The 24,387-nt window shown below is 51.3% G+C and overlaps 1 protein-coding gene across 2 annotated transcripts in view; it reads left to right on the forward strand.

Annotated features, from left to right (window-relative positions):
- Window positions 1–15,289: 15,289 nt before the first annotated feature.
- Window positions 15,290–24,387, forward strand: part of LEKR1 (leucine, glutamate and lysine rich 1) — a 33,879-nt gene continuing 24,781 nt past the window's right edge. The window contains exons 1-2 of one of the 2 annotated variants that reach the window (XM_027730582.2): window positions 15,290–15,497; window positions 23,790–24,004. In XM_027730582.2, the coding sequence (XP_027586383.2) occupies window positions 15,315–15,497; window positions 23,790–24,004 (398 nt within the window). In that variant the 5' untranslated portion in view covers window positions 15,290–15,314. The remainder of the gene's footprint in view (window positions 15,498–23,789; window positions 24,005–24,387) is intronic. The other variant, XM_039389936.1, reaches the window with a different exon arrangement.

Raw genomic sequence — 24,387 nt, forward strand, 5'->3', positions numbered from 1 at the left:
TGGCTTGGTGTCAATCCCAGTGGTGCCAGTGTTGTGCTGCCCTGCACACCCGGGCATGTGTGTGGGGAGCATTCCCTGCTTTTCCCAAAAACCTCTGACTGCCCCCACTTCCCTTCTTCCAACATCTCTTGGTCTCACTTGCCCTCAGAGGAGGCTGAACTGACCTGCACACCCCTCTAAAGGGGTCAGTGCCCCCCTGCCCATTTGTGGGGCAGTGACCCTGGGGAGGAAGGTGCCCTCAAACCTCCAGAGCCACAGCTCTTGCTCTGGGCTCACCCCACACCCACAGAGCCCCTCTGCCCCCCCCCAGCTGCCTCTGTTCCTGCTCTTGGGGGTTGTTGCAACACCGGCACTTGGCTGTGAGCCGTTCAGATTGTTCCTGTGATAGGCAGGGGCTCGCCCGTGTCTCCCCTGTTGCTCAATGAGCTGCAATCCAGCCGGGCTCGGACTGAGCTGCCTCCTCCTCCCTTCATCACCCAGGCTGAGCCGCTGGCGTTGGGCTGGCTTTGGGCTGGCTGCTCCTGCCAGGCTGTTCCCCTTCCCCTTCCCCTCTCTCACGCACTCCCAGCCAGGCACTGCCTCTCCCTGCAGCCCGTGCTGTGCTGAGAGCTCTCACGAGGGGCCGTGTCCAACTGCAAGAGCTCTTAATGAATCATTTGTCACTGATAACACGGGTAACAGCTGCACCGGCAGGACTCAGTGTACAAATGCTGCAAGAGCCTGTTCTCACCCATTAACTGTGCTCAGGACAGGCTGCCCAGGGCACGGCAGGGTCACCCCATGCTGGATGCAAATCCTGGGAGAATGGGAATAAGGTACCAGAGAGGGCCAAGGCTGAGCTCCCCAGAGAGCAAAGCGCAGCCTGAGCTTGTCCAGCAAGGGACAGGGAGTGTGGAGAGGCACTGAGGAGCTGTGGCTGTGAGACACCGCAGTGCCTCTGACAACCCAAACCCTCCTCATCCCCACTGGGCAATGTCAGGTGAAAACAGGGGAAAGGCAGGAGTGCATCTACCTGACCCTGCATCAAAACACCCCGTTCCAGGGCTGGTGGATGCTCCTGGAGAAGGAAGTGTCCCAGAAAGGAGTGGATGTGGCACTGTGTGATCTGGTTTAGTGGCCATGGGGGTGCTTGGTCACAGGTTGGACTGGGCCTGGAAGTGCCATGTGAGCATCAGCTGCCCCCATGGGCTCTGTGCTCCCGGGTCTCTGTTGCAAACATCTGGCAGGCTCTGGGTTGTTTGTTTTTCCAGGCTCACACACATTTTAGTCATTTCTGCTGGGGAGGCCACGGTGCTCTGCAGGAAACGAGTCTGGCCAGGGCAGATCTGGGCTTGCTCTGGGAGGGAAGTCAGGGAGGATGAATATTTGCCCTGTGGCAGCAATTTCCTGTCTACCATTCTCCAAAAAGTAGCTGGAAGTCACCCAGGAACACAGCTGGGTGTACGTGTGTGCCTGGCACCCTCCTGCAGGGCTCAGAAGGAGCCCTCAGGCTTTCCCTCCTCCTGTCACAGCCCTTCCTCCCTCCAAAATCCCAGCCCCATCCCTTTGCTGGAGAGCTCCTCTCCTCCGGAAACACGGATTCATTATCCAGCTTAATGGCCCAGGTGGAAAAGTGCAGATCCTGCCTCGGGAGGGGGTGATGCAATGGGTGGGAGGGAGGGAGGCACTGCCAGTGCTCCCAGAGCCCCGTGGGCTGGGCAGGCACTGCAGAACCACTTGACCTTTTAACCACAGTGAATTTTAACAATTTCCTTTATAAGGCTGACCTGTGGTAGCTCAGTGCCATGTCCCCTGCTGACATCCTTTGGTAGGAGCTGGTGGGATGGGAGGACACAGGAATGTCACTCATCACTCGCAGGGAATTGCTGCTCCTTGCTGTGTAGTTACAATTATAGTTACAATAATAACAAAAAAAATCCCTTGGAACTGATTTATTTCAAATGTGCCTTACTTGAGAGTGAAATTTTGTTGTGGATTTCATGTAAAAGGCTTTTTAATGGCCCAAGTTTGACATGTCATGAGTGCAGGTCTCAGAATCACAGAATATCCTGAGCTGGAAGGGACTCACAAGAGGCATCGAGTCCAACTCCTGGCCCTGCACAGGACACTCCAAAAATCCCATATTCTCTCTAATCATATTCCACGATTCCCACAAGGGCAAACATCAGCTAACAAAAGCTGGCTTCGTGTGACCCCAAACCAAACCCTTCATCCACGTTTTCACCTTCCTTCTCAGGAAACCCATTTGGAACAGACTTTCTTTGTCCCTTCCCAAACTGTTTGCAGTTGCTGGTTGTGGTTATGGAAATGCTTTATTTGAATAGTTACGGGAACAAATTTCAGCCCGGGCTGGGTTTGGCTCCAGACCCGTCCCGGCAGCGCTGGAGCTGCTCCGGAGGCTCGGGGTGGATCAGCTGTGCCCTAAGAGGCTCAGGGTCCAGCTGAGGGCACAGCACCCCGGGTGTGTGAGCACAGGGCAGGATTAGCTGGGGAGCAGCAGCAGATTGCTCAGATTAGCCTTGCCGGCGGCACAGGGCTGGGGGGAGATGCCACATCCGTGAGGAGCCTCCCTGATCGCTCCTGACACCGCTCCCGCCCCGGGGCAGCCGGGCTGGGGCCGGACATCCCACCCTGCACGCAAACCCTGGGACCCAACACCCCCCTGTCCTCCAGCATCAGCGGAGATGGGCTCTGATCTCATCAGTCGGGCAGGGCTGAGTCACAGTCACAGAAATCACACGCTGGTTTGTGTTGGAAGGGATCTTAAAGCTCATCTCGTTCCAGCCCCCGGGCAGGGACACCTTCGCTAGACCTGAGTGCTCACAACTGAAACCTTATTTACAAATCAAATACGTGCTGAAAGTCGAGCCCTCCCCTGATACAGGGCACTACTTGTGGATTTTGTTCTTTTTCATACTAAATCATGTGCTGTGACAGCAGAAATAATGTGACTGAATTTCTTTGGCAATCTGTTTGTCTGCAGCGTGTCTCGAGGCTTGGGAGGGGAGGTAAAGCCAAACTAGCTGTGGATGTTGCACTGAGTAAGGCTGTCACCGCCCCAGCTGGGGGATCACTACCTGTCTGCTCAAATAAGTGGATTTCTCTGTCTTCCAGGGTCCATTTTCCTTTCGCTGTGCCCTGTAAGGCCAATTAACATTGCCGGGTGTTGTATAAAGGTGCCCAGGACAGACCCTTCCAGGAGGACCTCATCAGCTCTTTCTCCCTGTGGTTTGCATTCCGAGTTGCTACATTTTATGGATTAGCAGGAATGCTAAAAGCTGTGGCAAAGCAATCCTGGCTCTTGCCATCCTGAAGTGTTCCTTGAGTGAATTCGAATGAGACGGCTTTGAGAATGGACTGGTGGGTCCATGTGCAACCAGACCTCTGGAAAATCCATACAAAGGCAATCTGATCAGCCAGCTGTATAAATATCCCACTGACCTCTTCCTCTCAGACAGTGTAATTCCCTGGGAAATTCTGTTTCCAAGGGAAAACCACAAGAAATTCTCATAAATGTTGCTTTCCGATTCTCAGGATCGTGGGGATAATGAATGGATTGGAAAAGGAACGATGAAGCCATGGTAAGGGACACAGAGGTTGGGAATTTGCCCTCCTTTTTAGAGAGGCGAGTTTTGGAAATCTTAAACAAATGTAGGATTTAAAGAGAGAAGTGTCCCTGTGCAGCTGCAATGGCTTTATGATCAAATGGTAAAACTCTGAGTGTGGGCTGGTGCAGTCTGATGCGGGGCTGGGAGACAGGGAAGCCTCCAAATCCATCTGGATAGAGAGGAAGGGGAGAGTTTGATCTCTGGAAGAAACCTGGAGTGGGAGGACAGGGAGATCTGTGAGAAAACCCAGGGAAGGAGGGTCCTGGGGGTCTTCTATAACCTCAGACTGTCTGTGGGCCGTCCATCCTCTCCCTGCTTGTCCTCACTTCCCACCCTGTGGAAAACAGCCTCGTATATCTCATCTCCCTCAGCATTCCCCAGGGATGGGGTCCCAGCAGAACCCTGCCAAGCTGGGAGAAGAGGCTCTCACAGCCACCCCACAAAACCCACAGGGCGATTTTGATATTCCCCCTCACCTTCCAAGCCCTGTCATTTCAAAATGAGCTCTTGGGGTCAAATTTAACATTCTTACTTTCAACAAAACAAGCAAACAGAAGGACAAGGTTTCCTTTCTCGTTTTTATTGCTGTTTCCAGTCCAGCTCTGTGATGCTATTTTTAGAATCTTGTGTTTTAATGCTGGGGGATGAATTGCTGGGATTTCCCTTGGCTAACATGAAATAGAGGATCTGCTCTTCGGTATTAGCAGCCAGCCAGGAAATCCATGCCTGGTGCCAAAAACGGGCCTTCCTTCATAAATCTGTATTTATTTTCATTTCCCTGTGCAGCAGTGACGTGCCAGGGCAGCTGAGCTGGGTTCTCACACGTTTGTAGGGCCATAACACGGGAGGCTGGACTGGAAATGAGAGACTGGATTTGTCTCTGTTTGATTCACACACAGCTGGGAAATGCTGGTTTTCAGGAAATCAGGGAATGGGACTATTTTCTGATCCCTATGAAGAACTGGCAAAAGGCAGTTGTTCCACAGGAAGCTTTAAATGTGTGAAAACATCAGTGATGAATCCTGTATGTCTGGTTGCCTTTTACAGCTTGACAGAATTGTCTCTGATCACAGGTTTATTACAAGGCAGGAAAGCTGTTCCCCTTTCTCTGGATCCGGGGTAATTTCCAAACCACTCGTGTCCTGTTGCTGCTATGGCCAGTTCCCCTCAGCCAGGAAGGCCTTGTGTGGTCAGGATTACGTGAGGCACTTTTTAGAAGTCTGTTTCTGAGAGTTCTGAAAGGCAATACTTACATGTAAGTCACTGCCATCCCTAAAATAACCTGCAGCTCCGGGCCCTTTGACGTTCCTGGTGAGCAGGGCACCCACGGGGAATGCAGGGCACCCACGGGGAATGCAGGGCAGCATTTGAGGCATTGCTCTGGACAGGGAAAGGTTCCTGGAAGAGGCTCCCCAGTGGTCACGGCCCCAAGGCTGCCAGAGCTCCAGGAGCGTTTGGACAATGCTCTCAGGCACAGGGTGGGATTGTTGGAGTGTCCTGTGCAGGGCCAGGAGTGGGACTCGATCCTTGTGGGTCCTTCCCAGCTCAGGATGCTCTGTGATTCCATGGAATCCATTCCACACCTTGTGCAGTGCGTGAGGCAGTGGCCAATGAACAGATTATTGAGGCCTCAGTTGCTCTCAGAGCAGATCCCTGGAGGCCAGTGAGGGTCCAGGGAACAGGCTGTACACACGAGCACTCCTCACTGGAATGGGCACCTGGTGAGTGGGTCATGGCAGCAGCACCAGCAGAGAGGCACAAGTGCAGCAGGAGCAGGTATGGGACTTGGAATCGTAGAATCATGGAATCATCAAGGTTGGAAAAGACCCCTAAGATTGAGTCCAACCATTGCCCCAGCACTGTCACTAAACTGTGTCCCCAAATGCCATATCCAGATGTTTTCTGAACACTTCTAGGGATGGTGAGTCTACCACTGCCCTGGGCATCCTGTACGAATACCTGACCACCCTTTTCAAGAAGGAATTTTCCCAAATCCCCAACTCAAACCTCCCCTGGTGCAACTTGGGGCTCTTTTCTCTTGTCCTGTTGCCCATTTCCTGGGAGAAGAGACCAACTCCCACCTGACAGGAGATGATCTTTACGGTGCTTCCAACTGACACCACGATTCTGTGATTGAAGCACAGCCTCCCCGCTTTGGCACCACCGATAACTCCGCTGCTCTTTGCACAAGCAGAAGGTTTCTGGAAGAGGCAGTCAGGCAAAGTCAGGCAAAGGCCCACCCCGGAGCTGTGGGAGAGCCTGAGTGGGGCTGGATTGTTTTGGAGCAGGGACTGACTCTTATCAAGGTTTAGAGCACCAGGTACCGTAATCCTGCCGGGGCCTCTGGGCGTGACAGCTCGATAAATATTGAATGTGCCCTTAATCTCGGGGTGGGGAGCATAACTTGTATCCCCAAGGAAGTGCTGATCCTCCCTTTGCGTGCCTGTTGTTGCACTGAGAGATACCAGCCCGAGTAAGTGCCCCGTATCAGCGCGATACCGCGCCGTGCTCGGGGTATCGCACACGGAGCAAACAGCAGCACGGCACAGCTTTTGTGCCACAGGCACTGAGCCCAGGTCAGCCAGTGACACACTGCACAGCTCCCAAAATCAGTCCTTGAGTGTCTGATTTGGGTCCTGGAAAGGGAGGTTCTCTCCCTGAAAACGGTTTGGTGTGGTGCCCTCCTGCCGAGGAGAGGGAAGAGGGAAGAGTGCAAGGACAGGGGACACGGTGTGTCCCAGTGAGCTGATCCCAGCCCCCCAGGGCTGCTGGGCACTCCAAACCCTGCTGGGGGAAGTGGGCAGTGATTTCCACCCATTCCCCAGCTGCTGGTTGGTTTGGCTGGAGAAGGTTTCCTGCACACCTTGCAGAACAAACACAGCCTTTCCTCTCACCCTTGGAAAGAAAGGCCACCAGATAAATGTCAGGAGGCTTAGGTTTGTGTGTACTTGTGTATTCTGCAGGAAAGAAAAACATGGGTTGTGAAAGGAGGCTGGAAACTGCAGGATGCAAGGTTGGTTGTTCTGCACGGCTTTCCTGTGGTGGAGGACGTGACTGATGCCCTGTGACAGCCTGTGCGTGGAGCCTGCTGCTCCTGCTGCTCCTGCTGCTCCTGCTGCTCCTGCTGGGGACTCTGTCACTTCTCACCATCACAACACAAAAGGAAAACTCTTTGGCAATGAAGTTTTCTGTGATGAAATGGAGGAGCAGGAAAGCGCTCGCCACAACCGCTGGGAATAAATTCACCGTGAGTTTATTTGCAACACATGGTGAGTTATGTATTGCACTGTCCCTGTGTGGTGTGGTGGGGGGGGTGGAGTCCTGAATGACAGAAGACCTGTGGTTTTAAGCCATGAGCTGCTGCACTTTAAGATGGACTCAGAAAGCCCAGCCTGATTCCCCAGCAAGGCTCAGCCTCGCACACGATAAGATGTAGGTTGTACGTTGCTGTTGGGGATTCCTTGGGGTGCAGTTTCACCCCCATCACATATCTGGGCAACCTTTGCTCTGCCCTCACTTGCACCTTGGTGGCTGCAGCCTCCGTGGGCTTTCAGCAGAGGGAAGAAGGTGGCCAAATCTCCTCTCAGCCCTCCTGCCTCAGCCCTGGGCCAGCCAGGAGCTTCTTGATTTCAGCCTGTAAAAAACCTCTGGCAAAGTTCTATCGCCATGGAGTGTCAACACAGCTTGAGAATTGTGGCTGCAGGTCACCGGGGATGGGGGCAAAGCTACTGGTGACATGTTGTGTAAACAGGAAGAAAACATGCCTGTTCCCTGGGTGACTCCATAGTGACTGGAAACACTGTCCCGTTTCACAACCATCCTCTGCCTTTCCTGGGTCACGGTCGCCGGCTCTGCCACTGGGTCTGCTGCTGTCAGGTGAGTGCACAGCCTGGATCCAGCCCTTGGCACATCCTGACATGTCCTGTGTCTCCCCAGAGCCAGCCTGTGAGGCAGGTACACCTCTCACTGCAGGCTCCCAGCTTGCGTCAGTGCTGGAATTCAACCTGTGCCAGCCTCAGCTGGGAGGAAGCACGGTGGAAATCACAGTGGATCCAAGGTCACTCCCCCTGGAGCCCAGCTAAACCAGCCAGCATGTGGTTTGCTTTCCTCAGGAGCTGTGGACACCTCTGTGTGCAACTCTGACAACACAGCCACAGAATGGGGGGGTGGAAAGGGACCTCACAGCTCATCCAGTTCCAACGCCCCACCATGGAGTCCCCACTCATGCTCCCAAACATCCCAACAGCTCTGAGCCTCCTGCTGACAGCTGGGCCAAATTCTTCAACAGTTTTTTTTTTTTTTTCTGGAACACATCACAAAGAAGTCTAAAGCTTTTAAAGCCATTTTGTCTAAAATCTCCTTTCTTAAATCATTTAGGATCCTTACAAGTAGCTGTGTATGGAAGCCATCCCTTGCTGACAGATAATTCACGGGAAGGGGGCGAAATTGGTGGTGCTGAGCAGGTCATCTCACTCATGTGCTACAGGGCACCCAAAGCAACCACCTTGCAACTTCTCCTGCAGCTTTCTGTGGCAGCCCTCTCAGAAACCACCTCTCACGCTGATGGTGCTGACACAGCTCATTTAGCTCCCTGGGCTCTCACGAGCTGCCAGCTCAGCTGCCATCAGCCACAGGTGACCTCAGGTGGCCACAGGTGACCTCAGCTGGCCACAGGCCACAACAGCTGAGCTCTCCGAGTGCATTTGCTGGTCAGAACAATAAGGGAGCAGCCAAGTCCAACTCCTTTGGCCATCATCTCGCCCAGTATCTACCCTCAGATCCCATTTTTGCACTTCAGTAAACATCACCTATATTTTGGATAACAAAAATCCAGCCCCCATGTTGGGCGGGGTGTTGACCTTGCCCCATTTGAAGCCAACAGGTTTAACTGATGAGGAAACAGGTTCTAAAGCAAAGCAGGAAAAATCTTGTTCCATCTTATTTTTGCACTCCGAGGGATGAGGATATGGCTGCATTTCAATAACTCTGCTGTAGCAACAGCCTGCAATCAACATCAACATCCAGGGGCTCTTATCTCTTTGGGGAGATAAATTTGCATTGTCGGGCCATGCCACGGAAATGCAACATTTGCACTTTGCTATCAGGATGTGCCAGGACATTGCACAGCAATCGCAAAGCAGGAGTGAGTAACTAAGGTGAAGTGCAGGAAGGAGTAGCCTGATCTCCTGCCAAGCACTATAAGCTGTTGTTTAAAAGTATTTTAAAGGAGATGGAGTGCAGCCCAAGAAAAGCTCCAGAACTGTGTCAACAGTTCGTATCATAATACGATTTCAGGGCTTGCAAAGCCAGACTCTTCTCAGGATTCCTTATGGCTAATCCCATCCCCTTCACTGTCGGCTGGGAGACTGATGGATTGTTTTTGCGTGCTGGATCTAAGAATGATACACAGACTGATATCACCTCCTCCATTCAAATCCATCCTCCTTGGGATGCTCTTTCCTCTAAACATCCTGGCTTCCTTCATTTCTATTTGCTCTTTATCTTTTCCTGTTTCACAGTGACTCCAGTTTCCTCATCACTGCCTGGTGTTTGTTCCAGTAGCTCACCAAGGCTGTAACATCTGTCCTGTTCCATCCATCCTCTCCCCCTTCCAATGGGAGGGCTCTGTGTGCAGTTTCTCTTTTGGCAGGATTTTCAGGTTTGGGTTTTTTCAGAGCCAGCAGTAGAAACGTTTTCCTCCCTCCAGTCCGTGTGTTTAAATTGGGCAATAGGAGGAGGTCGCTGGTGGCTGGGGGGAAGGGGAAAGATTGATGGGGCTTCTGCGTTCCCGTGGGAGTTTCCTGGCAGGCTCCTGGGAAACTGCTGAGTCCTGCATGGATGAACCTCACCCTTATGGGAACAGTTCTGTTTTGCCACCATCACCATCATCCTGGAGCATTAGATCTTACAGATATGCCCTTGAATGCCTTAAAGATAGAGAACAAAACCTCCAACCCCTCTGCACCTTCTCCCGAGGTTTGATCTTTTGCTTGGACATTCTGATAGGACAAGAGGAAACATGTAGGGGAGATTCAGGTTGGACATCAGGAGGAATTTCCTCATGGAAAGGGTTGTCAGGCACTGGAAGGGGCTGTCAAGGGAGATGGTGGAGTCCCCATCCCTGGAGGTGTCCAAGGAAGGACTGGATGTGGCTCTCGGTGCTCTGGGCTGGGGGACAAGGTGGGCGTCAGGGACAGGTCAGACTCAAGGGTCTCGGAGGTCTTTTCCAGCCTTAATGATTCCACGATTCTTTCCCCAAATCCCATCCTTTTAGCTGGATGCCCTCTCCTCCTCCATGCCCACTCCCAACCGCTCGACTGCCGGAGCTGCCTGTGCTCTGTATTCCCTTCTCACCCCAGCCTTGTATCTGTGATGCTTTTCCTGGCACCCTTCCCAAGTCCTCTTGCTGCCAAGTCAGACTCAGTACGAGCTTCTTGTATTCCCTTTCAAATCCTTCCCTATGGTGGCAAATAAACCCAGTGTCCTACACACACACACACACACACACTCCTGATATCATCCTTGACAGCTCTTCACTTCTGGCACTCAGCTGCTGCTTAACCATACGGATTCCTGCTCTGAGTCACCTCATGTGCTCTTGCGGCCAAGAGCTTGGCTTTGATTTGGCAATGTCACGGCAGGAGCACTGGGATCTCCTCCCTCAGGATCCCATTCCTGCCTCGCATGTCCCACTGTCATCAGCACGCTCCTGTTCCACTCTGCTCTGAGCTGGCATCGTGGCACCTTTGGAGCTGGGACCATGCCCTCACCCCTGCCTTGCTGTGCACCCCATCAACACCCTGCACACCCCATCAGCACCCTCTACACCCCACCACCAGCACCACACAGACCCCACCAGTGCCCTGCTCCCTCCCGCTCTCCCTGATTTTATCATTTCTGTGCTGCTCTGGGGAGTTTCTATTCTTTGCACTGCACGACCTGCCTGCCCTTGACTCCCAGGTAGCCCTGGTGTTCAGTTCCCTTTTCCAAACATCCTTCTACAGAGGCTGCTCTCCCACCGCGCTCCCATCCTTGTGGCATTTGCTGAGGAGGGGGAGCTGAGCAAACCAAACAAATCCAGCAAATATCGCTTGGAAAGGGGAACTAACACGCTGTGCACAGAGCACCGGGAATAACCTCGGTGCCTGTCCTTCCCCTGACCCCTCCTGCCGCACGTCTACTCCCCCCAAGCCCCCCGCACACCTACGGAGCAATAAGCGCTCGAGCTCTGCTCCTCCCTAGAAAAACAACCAGAGGAGCTTCCCAGAGGAGCTGTTTGCTCCACACCGCTTCCCCACGCTGCGCTTTGTGTTGAGCAAACACAAGGGCAGACTAAAACAAGTCGGATTTCTCTTTGCCCGGGGAATGCTGCAGGTGTGGACACACCTATAACCCTCACACCCCGTGGGTCAGTCCCGCTGTACGAGGAGGGTGGTGGTGTTTATTGCCCTTTTCCCAGCTGCCCACTGGCACGGACTTTGCTCCTCCGGGTTGGGATTTCTGAGCGGCGGGAGGCTTTCCACGTGTGTTTGAGAAGGTACAAAGCCTGCCGGAAAACAATGGAAATAGCTGCCTTATGACTGCTGCGTGTCACGCACTCGCTTCTCGCCCGTTGGTTTGTCCTTGGAGCCGCTCGCACCGCCTGGAACCTGATCCCGAGCGGTGCCGGGCGTTCAGGCTGGCACGCACACGGCTCCGCCGTGCCATGTGGGAGAGACACGGCCGTGCTCCGACCCCGCTCAGCCCACCGGAGTCCCGAGCCACCACGGATGTGGTGATTTTGTGTGGGCTTCCTGCTGGGAGGAAACAGCTGCTCAGAGCAATGTGGTGGGAGCAGCGTCTCCCGTGCTCTGCTTCCCACAGGGCCCTGGCCTGGGAGCGTCCCGGCTGGCAGCAGCACGGCCCCTGCCAGGCTCTCCACTCTGCCAGGACAGGGGCTTCTCAGGCTCCCTTCAGCCCCCTCAAGGACAGACTCTCATCAGACTCCCCAGGACTGGATCCCCTCCTCTACACTCCAAGGACAGGCTTCCCTCAGTCCCCCAAAGGACAGGTTGTGTGGTGTCCACTCTTCCCAGGACTGGACCCCTTCACCCCACACCCTTTCAAGCACAGGCTCCCCTCACCCCCCCAGGACTGGATCCCCTCATCCACTCCCCAGGACAGGCTTCCCTCAGCCTTTCCCAAGGACAGGATCCCCCCAACCCCCATCAGAGGCTCCTCTCTGTCCAAGCTCCCCTCAGCTCCCCAAGAACAGGATCTCCTCCATTTCCCCAGGACTGGATCCCCTTCACTTCCCCAGCACAGGTTCCCCTCAGACCCCCCAGGACTGGATCCCCTCATCCACTCCCCTTCAGCCTCCCTAAGAACATGATTCCTCCAGTACTGGAGCACAGACTCCCCCCAGCCCCTCCAAGCACAGAATCCCCCCTGGTAATGGATCCCCTCAGCTGGTCCCTCTGGGACAGACTCCCCTCAGTCCCCCCAGGACTCGATCCCTTTATCCACTCCCCCAGCAGAGGCTCCTCTCGGGCCCCTCAAGCACAAAATCCCCCCAGGATCAGATCTCCTCAGGTCCCTCTTGCCAAGCTCCCTTTCAGCCCCCCTAAGAACTGGGCACCCCCAGGACTGGATCCCCTCAGGTCCCTCTTGCCAAGCTCCCTTTCAGCCCCCCTAAGAACTGGGCACCCCCAGGACTGGATCCCCTCAGGTCCCTCTGCCCAAGCCTCCCTTCAGTCCCCCCTCAGCGGGCACAGCCGGGGGGAGGGCTGGGATGCAGCAGCCACCGCTCCCTCCCTCCATCTCCCCCTCCTCTCTCCCTCCCTCCATCCCCGGCCGCTGCGTGCCTGCCGCCTGCCTTCCCCCTTCCCTCCCCCGCCGCCAGCCCGCGGTGATCCGCTGATCTCATGGCCGCGCCTCACGACACCCTTCCCCGGCACGTCAGCCCCGCCATCGCGTGAGAGCCGCCGGGCGCCCCGCCCGCGCCCCCCCCGCCGCCGCCATCACGCACGGCGGGAACAGATGCCGGCAAGGCGCTGCCGGAGCCCGCTGCAGACCCCGCGCCATCAAAGGCGGGCCCTCGCCAGCTCCTATTAATGCACAGCTTAATTAATGACCCCCGCGGGGGGCGAGCCGCCCTTCACACGCAACACACACACACAGACACACACACAGACACGGCCTGCCGGGGGAGCACGAAGAGGTTAATGCAGGCGGGGGAGCGGGGCAGGAGGCGGCCGCGGCTGCCAAGGCGGGGATTAGCGAGGCTCGGAGCTCGGCACGCAACGTGGGACGGGGCACGGCGGCGACACACGCGAGGGACCGCCGGGGACACGCGTGGCACGGAGCCCGGGGGGGCGAGCGGGGCCCCGCTCTCCGAGCCCTCCCCCGGCCCCCCGCCCCCGCAGCCCTCCTGCCGCAGCACCTCCTCACACGATTTGCCTCTTTCCCCCCTAAAACTCACCGCCTTCATCAATCCAACCCCCTGCTCAGACACAATTTCCACCAATCCGACCCCCTACGCCTGCAGTTTTCCTTTTGTGCCAGTGAAATTTTCCCTCCCTCAACCCCCCCCCCCCCGACTTTGCATCCCTCTGTTGTGACAGCACCTTCTCATCCAATTTGCCTTTTTTTTCTCCCTAAAACTCACTATTTTCTTCAGTTGAACCCCCCACTGATGCAATTTTCCTTTTATTCTGGTAAAATTTTCCTTTCCCCCCTAAGATTCACCACCACCTTTGAACAACCCCCTCATTCATGCAATTCTGCTTTTTCTCCCACTAAAACTCAATTTTCTTCATTTCAACCCCCTACTCATGCAATTTTCCTTTTATTCCAGTAAAATTTTCCTTTCCCCCCCCCATAAAATTCACAATTTTCTTCAATCCAACGCCCCTACTCACGAAATTCCCCCTTTTTCTTCCAGTAAAAGTCACTATGTTCTTCAACCCCCTACTCATGCAACTTCCCTTTTTTTTCCAATAAATTTTTCCTTTTCTCCTCTAAAATTTACTACTTTCTTCAATCCAGCCCGTTTTCCCCCTCTTCATCCTCCAACCTTACTGATGCTTCACCCTAGACACTGAACCTTCACAGCTGCGACCGAGTCGTGCATAAATTAAATCAAGGTCACCCCGTTTTTTTGCCAGGGCCTGTTCCCAGTTTTTCATGGGTATCTCTAAACTGTTGTTTTGCGGATGCATCATTTTGTATAAGGCTTGTAGGGAATACTTTGAGCACCTAGGGAATGAGTTGGGTGTATAGGAATTGCCTTGGATGTACAGAAAATGCTTTGGGGATAGAGGAATTGCTTTGGGAGTGTAGAATTTGCTTTGGGGGTGTAGGAGTTACTTTGGGGATGGAGGAATTGCTTTGGGCAGGCTGGAAATTTGGGGACGGAGCAGATGGTCCCTGCTGTGCCATAAGGCTGAGTCCTAACAGCAGCTCGGTTGTGAAGGAAACAGGAGCCCACCAGCAATGGAAAGAAGGGCAGAATGTGGAATGAATCCCACTGCAAACTCCCGCCTCTCCCTCCCATCTCTCCCTGATTTATTCATTTTTACGGCTGCGCTCCAGTGGATCCCATCGGGAGCTGGCGGCGCGCGGGCGGTTCATCCCGAGGTTGAGCTCATGCCTCGGGTGTGACACGCGGATGACCCTGGTGGCATAGATGAATTTGGGGTCTTGGGGCCGAATTTGGGGGCTCAGGGATGGCTGTGGAGTGTCACAGGGGACTTTGGGGTGTCAGGACTGAATTTGGGATGCCAGGGGTGGCTTTGGCATGTAGAGAATGTTTTTAGGGTGTCAGGGGGGATTTTGGGGGGCCAGGCCTGAATTCGGGATGTCAGGGGTGGCTTTGGCATGTCAGAGATGTCTTTGGGGTTTCAGGGATGGCTTTAGGGTGTCAGGGCTGGATTTGGGATGTCAGGGACTAATTTGGGGTGGCAGGGCTAAATGTGGGGTGGCAGGGACTAATTTGGGGTGGCAGGGCCACTTTGGGGTGACAGGGCTGAATTTGGGGTGGCAGAGCTGGCTTTGGGGTTTTAGGGGTGTTTTTGGAGTGGCAGGGCCAGGTTTAGGATGTCAGTGCTGAATTTGAGGTGTCATGGAAGGTTGTGGGGTGTCACGGGTGGCTTTGGCATGTCAGGGGTGGCTTGGCCAAGTTTGCGGTGGCAGGGCCAAATTTGGCATGTCACAGTCAAAGCTGAGGTGTCAGGGCCAGGTGGGGAGTGTCCGGGGGGTCTTTGAGGTGCCGTGACCAGCTTTGGGGTGTCAGGGATGGATTTTGGATGTCAGAGCTGGTTTCAGGGTGTCAGGGCTGAATTTGGAGTGTCCAGGCTGTCTCTGGGGTGTCCGGGCTAGATTTGGGGTGTCAGGGCTAGATTTGGGGTCTCAGTGCCGAATTTGGGGTGTCCGGGCTGGATTTGGGGTGTCAGTGCCGAATTTGGGGTGTCCGGGCTGGATTTGGGGTGTCAGTGCCGGAGGTGTCAGTGCCGAATTTGGGGTGTCCGGGCTGGATTTGGGGTGTCAGTGCCGAATTTGGGGTGTCCGGGCTGGATTTGGGGTGTCAGTGCCGGATTTGGGGTGTCCGGGCTGGATTTGGGGTGTCAGTGCCTGATTTGGGGTGTCCGGGCTCGCCCCCCCTCACCTCACGCCCGCCGTGCCGCGCACGCGCCGTTGCCGCGGTTACGGGGACGCCGCGGTGACAAGATGGCGGCGGCGGCCGCGCCCCCCCCGCCGCGCTCCCCCCGCCCGTCACGGGTCCCCCCGCACGGGCCCCCGGCCCGCCCCGAGCCCCCCGGCCCCGGCAACTCCCGGACCCCGCCGCGGGGCCTGCGGCAGCACATGGAGCGGCACGTCCCCGTCCACGCGCTGCCCGAGGAGATCCGCAAGGTACGAGCTGTGGAGATGGCAAAACCCCCCGACGTTTGGAGAGCAGCTCCCGCGGGAATTCAGGGGTGTTTCACTGGCCTGGGGGCACTGGTGCATTGTCTGGTACATGGTGGTCCTGAGTTAGGGGGGGTGTTGGGTGTCATCACTCTCTGTGCAGTGGAACGACACTAATTCTGTGGGAGCCCTGCAGAGGAACACCTTGGTCTGCCATGGTGTTGTCACTGCAGGTGAGGCCCAGAGAACACCTCTGTCCCTCCGGGTGAGTCTCAGGAACACCACAATCGCTCCAGGTGAGTCTCAGGAACACCTCAGTCACTGCAGGTGAGTCCCAGAGAACACCTCCCTCTGTCCTGGTGCTTTCACTCCAGGTGAGTCTCAGGAACACCTCAATCACTCCAGGTGAGTCTCAGGAACACCTCAATCACTCCAGGTGAGTCTCAGGAACACCTCTCTCTGTCCCAGTGTTGTTCCTCCAGGTGAGTCCACATTTTCCCCTGTTATGGCATGTTTTGCTGCCGTGAGTTTGGAATGACTGAGGGCATAACATGTTCCAAAGGAGTATCAACACAAACGGGAACAGAACATTCCCCTTCATCTTCCTGGGGATCTGCTCTTGGTGTGTTCTTTTGTTTGGCAGGCAGATTATTGCCAGTGTTACAGTGCTGCTGTCTGTGTGGGTTCATTTAGGAGGAGGCTCCACTCAAGTGGAACACGAGTCACTTCTTGTAACACTGTCGGGTTTTTACTTCAGCAATAAAACACCCAGCTGTCCTCATTTCTTGGTCTGCATCTCATAATTAACAAGTCATTTAAAAGCTTTGTGTACTCAGGCTGGAGAAATCCTCCCTGGAGTAGTCCAGGAAACTGTTGAGACAATTTCTGAGATGATTTCTGAGAATTCAAGGGTGGGGAAGATAGACAATGGAAGGGAAAAGGAATATTTGCCCTTAAAGCAAGGGGAGGAGAAGAACCTGGGATGCTTAGAGACTCATAAGCAGCTGTTTTGGTAGCAGGAAGGATCCCAATATGTTTGTTGATTTAAAAATTAGTTTTTAAGCATCGGCAGGATAAGGTGGTGAGTAAAAGTCAGTGCAGGCTCCTCAGAGAAACAGTCATGCCAGAGTGTTGGAGGAGAGAATTGTTCTGGATCTAGTTACTGCTCAATATTTCTTTAATGACTTCAAGCTGCAGTTTGGTGGCACTTTTGCTGTCAGTGTCTGATTTGGATCAGTTCCTGAGCCAGTTCCTGATCCGTGTGCCAGGCATACCCTAGCACAGGGAGGAAGCAGGAACAGAAAAGCAGTGACATTAATTCTGTCAGCAGCAGTGTCTATGTCTGCTGGTTATCACTGAGCCAGGATCTTGGATTATGATGAGGAATACGTTGGTGCCAGTCTGGGAGGGGTTGGGAGCACCCTGGGAACACCACTGAACTCCATATTCTTAGTAAGAATAAGACATATTTTGAAAAAGTGAGTCCAATGCATCAATGCAAAATCCATAGTAACCTCCTTGTCACTTGTCAGACAACACTGAGGTCTGTAATCAGGTCACAAGGAGAATAATATTAGCAAAGGGATGTTACAAAGAAAGAGGCTCCTAGTATATTGTCATATAATAGTTGTAATACATTAATAGTTGCAGTATATTGATAATTGTAATGTTAGTAGTTGTAATAGGAATTGCATGTGAAACTTGGGCTTTTGTTATCCTCTCTTCAGGGCTGTTGAAGTTTCAGTTCTGAGCTGCTGTAAAACAAGTAATATGACTGATGGGAATTTAGAAAAGAGCAAAAGTAGTAAAGAGCTTAAAACCCTCATATTTCTGTGAAAGGATGATGAGCTGGGTTTGCTCATTCTGCAGAATACCTGAGCACGAGTGGGTTTGCACGAGTAGGGAGATTGTGGTTCATTTCCAGGTGCAAATTAGGCTTTTCCTCACCTTTCTGGATGTGCTTTGGTTGAATGCTGTGGAACTGGAACAGCTCACCCTGGGAGTTGTGTTGGAATTCTTCCAGTGGGACTGTGGGGGCAAACTTTTCCCTCGGAGTAGAGGATGGGGTAGGGAGTCCTTCCAGCTCCCTCCACTTCTGGGGGTGTGGTTAACAAAAACATCTGATGGGAAGACACAGAATTTCTGGATTGGTACAAGAACAGGCTTATGGTCCTGTCCCATCCTACCCTCCGCTCCATGTGGGATATGTGAGCTCCAAGGCAACGACAGCCCCGGATTTTGGGATCAGAGAGTGCTGGGGTTTTACACATCCTTTGGTGCTGCTCTTCCCTCGCTCATCCCCTGGCGTTGTAGCTGCACTGCAGTTACAAGGTACAGGCCCTGATTACAAGCCATTCGCACAATTTCCTGTCCTTGTATCTCCCATCTTTTATGTGCACATGTTCCCATTCCCTTCGCATTCTCTGCTGTTGGATTTTGCAGCCTCTCTTCTGGAATCTCTCGGATTGCTCCAAGCAGAGCTGGTGCCAGCTGTGCTTTGCTCTGCCAAAGGGAGCACATGCTCCCAACATGCAGCTTGCAGGCCGAGGGAACACGTGTGTGTGGAGGGAGCCTGTCAAGCACAGGGATTTCAGCCTCAGAGTGGAGAATATTCCCTTCCTGGGAGTTGGTTTGGGCTGGTTTGCTGGAGGTTGGGTTGTACTGACAAGGGAAGGATGCAGAGCAGAGCCCTCACCATCCCTCTCCCTCGTGTTCCTGGTAGATGGAGCTCCACAAGCTGCTTATCAAGACTGTTTATTAAATTTTAAAGGAAGTTTTAATCTAGAGGGAAGGAGATTTCTTGGTATCTTGTTAATGAAGCAATAGATGTGAAGGGACTTTGGCTCTTCGTGTTCTGACCAATTCTGCCTTAGAGAATCATGTAAAAATTGTACATGCTTTGCTCTCTTTCTCGTTCCTTCTACCGCTCTCACAGCTCTTTCTCACCAAATTCATTGCAAGATGGGTGAAAAAAAAATCAACAGCTAAACATCCACATGCCCAGTATTAAAGCCTACAGGATATTTTTTTTTTTGTATTTACAGTTGCATACTTCTTAGAAACTAATTGTTGGTAAAGATCTGTGTCACTGGCTTGTAATGCCTAATTGTGATGTATTTACGTGTCTTAGAGTTTCTGCCATCAGCCTCAGCCCAGGAGGGGACAGAAGGAGTTAGTGCTTCCTTCACTCCAGTGTCGTGGATGTGTGTTGTAGGGGAGTTCTGGTTTTGCTGTTTGGTTGGTGTTTTGGTTTGTTTGGTTGGTTTAATTTTTCCTCAAGACTTTCATATTTCACCTTGGTGGTAGAGGAACCTGTTTTGTGCTGGTGAACTTTAATTAAGGTTCTGCTGTTGTCAGGTCTGTGGAAGTTGATGGGAAGGTGCAGCTTTGAAACAGGAAACAGAACAGCAACCAAATGACCCCAAGTCCTCAAACAAAAAGTTATATTTAATTTCATATTTTATTTGGCAAATAAATGATCTTTGCTGGCGTAAATCCTAAAATTAATGGGGCACAGGATACCCTTCGAGATTAGCCGTTCTGTCACCCCAGGAGCTCAGGAGATGGGGCAGGGCAGGAACTCTGAGGCTGTTCCACGTGGGTACAGAACGTTCTGTGGTGTCTGGCTGCCCACAAATACCATGTACACCATGAGCAGCAGTGCTTACACATCACACTTCCCACGTCTGCCATAGATTGGGCCCATTATGGGATCTTTATGAGCACATTACGTTATCTTTCACTTTTCTTGCTCTCTTTGAACAGGGTTATTTGTTTTTAATGGGTTCTGGAACACGTAGTCCCAGCTGTGTTAGTAAGCTAAAGAGTCTCTCCCATCCACCAAGACTCGCTGGGTGGGAGGGAACAACGTGCTCAGGATGTGCAATATTGGTACCAGCAGGCATTTAAAAGCAGATCATTTCAATTTGTGCCCTCTAGATAAGTGTGCTAGAATGGCAGAGCCCTTTTCAGTGTCCTCTTGGCACCCACCTTGTGAATTCTTCTGGGGATGATGTTCCCAAGTTGCTCCACTGAGGGTTTCAGCACTTGGCTGTAGAATTTCTAATGTTTGTGTGTCACTGGGATGTGAGGCTCCTGCTCTGGGAGTTTCCTGAGTGGCTGTGAGGTGCTTTGGAAATGTCAGAAAATCCTGGAACAGTTTGGGTTGGAAGGGACCTCAAAGCCCATCCAGTCCCACCCCCTGCCATGGGCAGGGACACCTTCCACTGTCCCAGGTTGCTCCAAGCCCCGTCCAACCTGGCCTTGGACACTTCCAGCGATGGGGCAGCCACAGCTTCTCTGGACACCCTGTGCCAGCCTGTGTCCTCCCAACAGTGAAATGTTACCTGTTAATTTGGGAAAAGCAGCTCCCAGACAGCAAAAGCAGCTGCCAAATTACCCTTTGGTGTGTTTTGTCATGCAATGCTTTGTGGTTCCCTTCCAGCTGGAAGGTGCTGTGACACATCCCGGGAGAGCTCGGGATCCCCGGGAAGGTCTGCTCGGGATCCCCGGGAAGGTCTGCTCGGGATCCCCAGGAAGGTCTGCCCGGGCTGGGGACACGTGTTGTGCGTTTGCAGGGCTCGGGTGAGTGGGATCAGCTCCCAGCAGGGCACTCCAGCCTTTTGTGATTCATTAGTCTGATTTCCTCACAGGCAGGAAAAAATCCAAGCTACCTGAAATCTGAGTGTTATTTCCTGCCGTGACAAACTGATTATTTCAGGGCATGTTTTGAATGAAGCCACGTTCTGGTTTCACTCCAAGCCCGTTTCTACTCTGTTCATATGTATTCAGAGCAAGCACTGGGATTTGTTTTTTGCAACTGATTTTATGGAAGTGGAGCTAATAATTCTGTTTGTAGCATGGCCCAGCAGTACCAGCTGGATTGCTTTTTGGGTAGATGCTGACTGAAAACTTGGCTCAAAATACACTTTTTTCTTTTAAAAGAAGTGAAGTTATTTCTGGGACTCTTAAGAATCTTTCTTTGACTAGAGCAAATATCAGTTTCAATCAGATAACTCTTCCAGCAGAAGACTCCTAGAAAATCAATGGTGTGGTTTGAGTCATGATTTCTTTTTGTGTAACAGGGATTGGCTGGTTTGGCAGGAGAGGGACATCAAAGTGGTGTGGGAGAGGAGGAGTGAAACAAAAAGGAAAGTAAAATTGGATAATAAGGTAGAATAAAACAACATACAGAAATAATTTAAGAGCACTCAGCTGCAGCATAATGATTTTTTTTCCTTGAGTTTTATGGATTCAGCTACAAGTTTAGTTTGGACAAATACAGAGATTTTTGTTATTTGGCCAGTCCTTGCTGGAGCAATGTCAGTCCTGCCAGATCCACCAAGGAGCAAGAGCTGTCACTGCAGCATTACACGGCTGAGGAACGCTGGGTGTTGCCAGGAGTTTCTTCACCAAAAGGGCTGTCCAGCCCTGGCACAGCTGCCCACAAAGTGGTGGAGTCCCCAGCCGTGGAGGGTTCCAAAAAGGTGTGGGTGTGGCACTTGGGGACATGGTCACTGGTGGCCTTGGCAGTGCTGGGGGATGGTTGGACTCGATGCTCTGATAGGGCTTTTCCACACCAAACAATTCCACATGCTGGATGCTGTATTCCCAAAGCCCTGCTAAGTGAGAAAGGAGCTCGTTTTTCTTTGAACACGAGCTCAGCTCTTCACTGGGGTGATTCCTGTGGGTGGATCTGCAATGTCAGAGCAGAAGAAGTGGTGCATGGGCTGACACACCCTGGAGCTGCTTGGTCAACTTGAAATGGTATCAGTTCCTGTCTCCTCACTCAAAAGGCTGAAAATGGTCCAGACCACCAATTTTTTTTCCTTTTTTCCCTTATAACTTACGTTCTACAGATGGAACCGAGTCAGACAGATGTAATTTGAGTGATTATCCCTCCCTCTTGGCTCAGCTTTCCATTGGCCTTGGTATCTAAAGAAATCTTTGTAACCATAGAATAATATCAGTGCTTCTAAACCCAAGTGCAGATGCTTTAAAGCATCTGGTGTAACGTGTGTCACAACTGTGGCTCAAAATCCTGTGGATAAATATCTTCCTATTTCAAGCACTTTGTCCTCAGTGAGTTTGCTTGTTTAATTCCTCATAGATTTTTTCTCTTCACTGCTTCCCCTCACTGCTCAGGAAATACAAGAGCTCCTACTCAGAGCTCTGATAGTTTCCTTTTCTATTCCTTCCAAAGTGTTTTTCCCCTGATTTTTTTTTTTCTCCTTTGAGTTAAGAAGACCACTGTGTTTTGATCAAATGGAAACAGTGAAATATGGAATCTGAAAACATAAATCACTGGGTATTTAACACACATTCTTAGTGGTTACTCAGCAATCAAATTATTCCAGAAAAGGTTGTTTGTAAGTGTAAGAACTAAGGAAAATTTGTTTCCTACAGATTTGTGTGTATTGCAGTGCTTGCAGGGTAATTATGAACGTACAGAGCAAGGTCCTAATTAAGGTAGAATTTCCTTTTCTGTTATTTTTTGACTATGTAGCAAATACTTGAAAAATGCAACCTGCTCCGGAATCCTTCTAGGTTTTTACTTCACCTGAGGAATGGGTGTGAAGGAGGACAGGACCCACTTCCAGCTGAGCCCAGAGAGATAATATTTGTTTGTTCCATGACTTCATTTATTTTGAAGTTCAATAACAAAAAATGTAAAAATTAGGAAGGTTTAGTACTTGCACAGAGCATTTGCAGGTCAGGCCCCCGATGATTTTGAGTTGTTTTCAGTCCCAGAACCCAGTGAAATTCCAAGCACTGTTTATTTGCAGGGCAGCACAAGAGCACCATGTTCTCTCTGGGATAAGAAACCCCTCCTGTGCTCCCTAAAGCAGCTCATTTTGTCCTTTTTCAATATAGTAATTTCAGTGCTTTGGAACTTTATGGTAGTTATCCTGAATAACAGTTTCATATTTCCAAGCACAGTTTGCAGCTGCCAGGAAAAATAAACTTGCATTTTCGACTCCTTCAGAGCAACTGTAACCAGGGGTGTTTTAAACTGGGGCAACACTTAAGAAATGGGAAAATAAAGCTTGGCCAGGGCATCCTGAAATACCATTTTTATCAAGCTATATTTAAAGTGCTAAAGATTGTTGAATCGTGGGATAATGAGCCTTTAATTTATAATTTTTGAAAGCTGCTTGCTTTCCTCTAAATCCGATTTCTTTCCATTTATCCCAGTGTCTCAAAATATCTCTATTTTTCTTCTTGTATGAAACAAGGGATTCTTAATTTGACTTCAGCTGTTTGCAGTTTTTCACCTCTCTGATTTTGATAATTCACTGCTGGAATCCCTATAGCAGTTGCAATTATGCAAGAAAAAATAACTGAAGAAAGGTTGAAGTGTGTTTGAGTCTGTCTGACATACAGTGGCTCTTCCAGCTGCCACCCATGGTCCATCTTCCATATCTCCCAAGTTTGCCAAGAGCTTTTCCTACCCTTGCTCTGAGGGGTCTCTCGGCTGTATCTGAGTGTCCTCTGACCTAGTGTTGATTCTCACCATCTCCTTCCTCTCCAGTGAATTTATGCTGAATTTATCCCCCAGCCAGGGGCAAACCTGTCAGGTTCAGGGCTCTGTGCTGGTGAGCAGGTGCTACGTGTCCCCTGCTTCAGGATTAATGATTGATCCCTTAGAAAATCACATTTCTCAGTTGATAAAGGGTCTTTCCATGAGCTGTGTGTTACGTACTCTGTAGTTTGTAATCAGCCATGAATATTTCATACCTACAAACGGGTTCTGTTTTCCACAGCACTGCAGTGCCATGGACACTACCTCATCCTCATTAATCCCTTACTCACTGCAATTATTTGTGTACAGATTGCTGGCTTACATCACTTTGTTCACTCCCCACTTTTCTTGCCTGCTTCACTCAGCAGACACCAGTTGCCAGAAAACCACAGGAAATAACATTTTTCTGGCTCAAGCGATCACAGATTCATTAAGGAGATAACTTTGTTAAACACAGAGTTTTATTTTCAATTAATACACCAAACATAGCTCAGAGGTACTTTAGAATTCCAGTGGGAGTTCCCACATATTAAATTGCCAGGCTTGATACATCCTGTGAAGTTTCCAGTAAGGCAAAGCACTGCTATAGCTTGGGTTCATTTCCTAATGCAGAATTTTTCTTTATTATTTGTTAAAGCAATAACATCATCTGATCATAAATGCTCTAGAGAATGAAATGGTTTAAATGACTCAGATTTACTATTGTTACTTAGTGTCACTCAGGGTTTTTTTGTTCAATGTGTTCCTCACAGTTTTACCATTTCCTGTCTTTCCAGATGTCCCGGGATGAGACGGTGTGTAAATACTGCGGGGTCAGCTACCTGATCCTCCACGAGTTTAAGGTGATGGAAGAGAAAGTCAAAGCAATGGAAAAGGAGATAAAGTTTTATGAAGGAAGCATCGAACGGGAGCAGAGGCTCCAGGCTGAATTACAGGCCCTGTACCGAGACCTGGAGCGCTACCGAGCTGCCAGTGAGTCCAAAAGTGAAAGGTCAGAGCTCATCATCTTCTCTGCTGACATTCCCCTGCAACTCATTAGGGACTTTCATCCCAAAGAAGTTTAAAACACAAATAACAGAATCACAGAATCTGCTGGGTTGGAACAGACCCACGGGGATCATTGAATCTTTTATCAGATGCATCATCTATGATACTTTGTGATATGATATGATACTGGGATACTTTATTGAAATCAGCTTTCACAGTATTCCTTGGAAGCAAGTTTAGAATTCCTTCCTAGTTTAGAAACAGTCCGTACATTTAAGGTGAGAGAGAGGCCAAGAAGGCACTTGGAGGTATTTCCCCTGCTCACACTCCCAAAGGGAAATTGGAAATATTTCACCTTATCATCTTGTAATCAAATTGTAATATTTG

Source organism: Pipra filicauda, unplaced genomic scaffold (genome assembly GCF_003945595.2).
Source record: "Pipra filicauda isolate LSUMZ 115617 unplaced genomic scaffold, ASM394559v2 scaffold78_size3787270_pilon, whole genome shotgun sequence".
In the NCBI taxonomy this organism is placed as follows: domain Eukaryota; kingdom Metazoa; phylum Chordata; class Aves; order Passeriformes; family Pipridae; genus Pipra; species Pipra filicauda.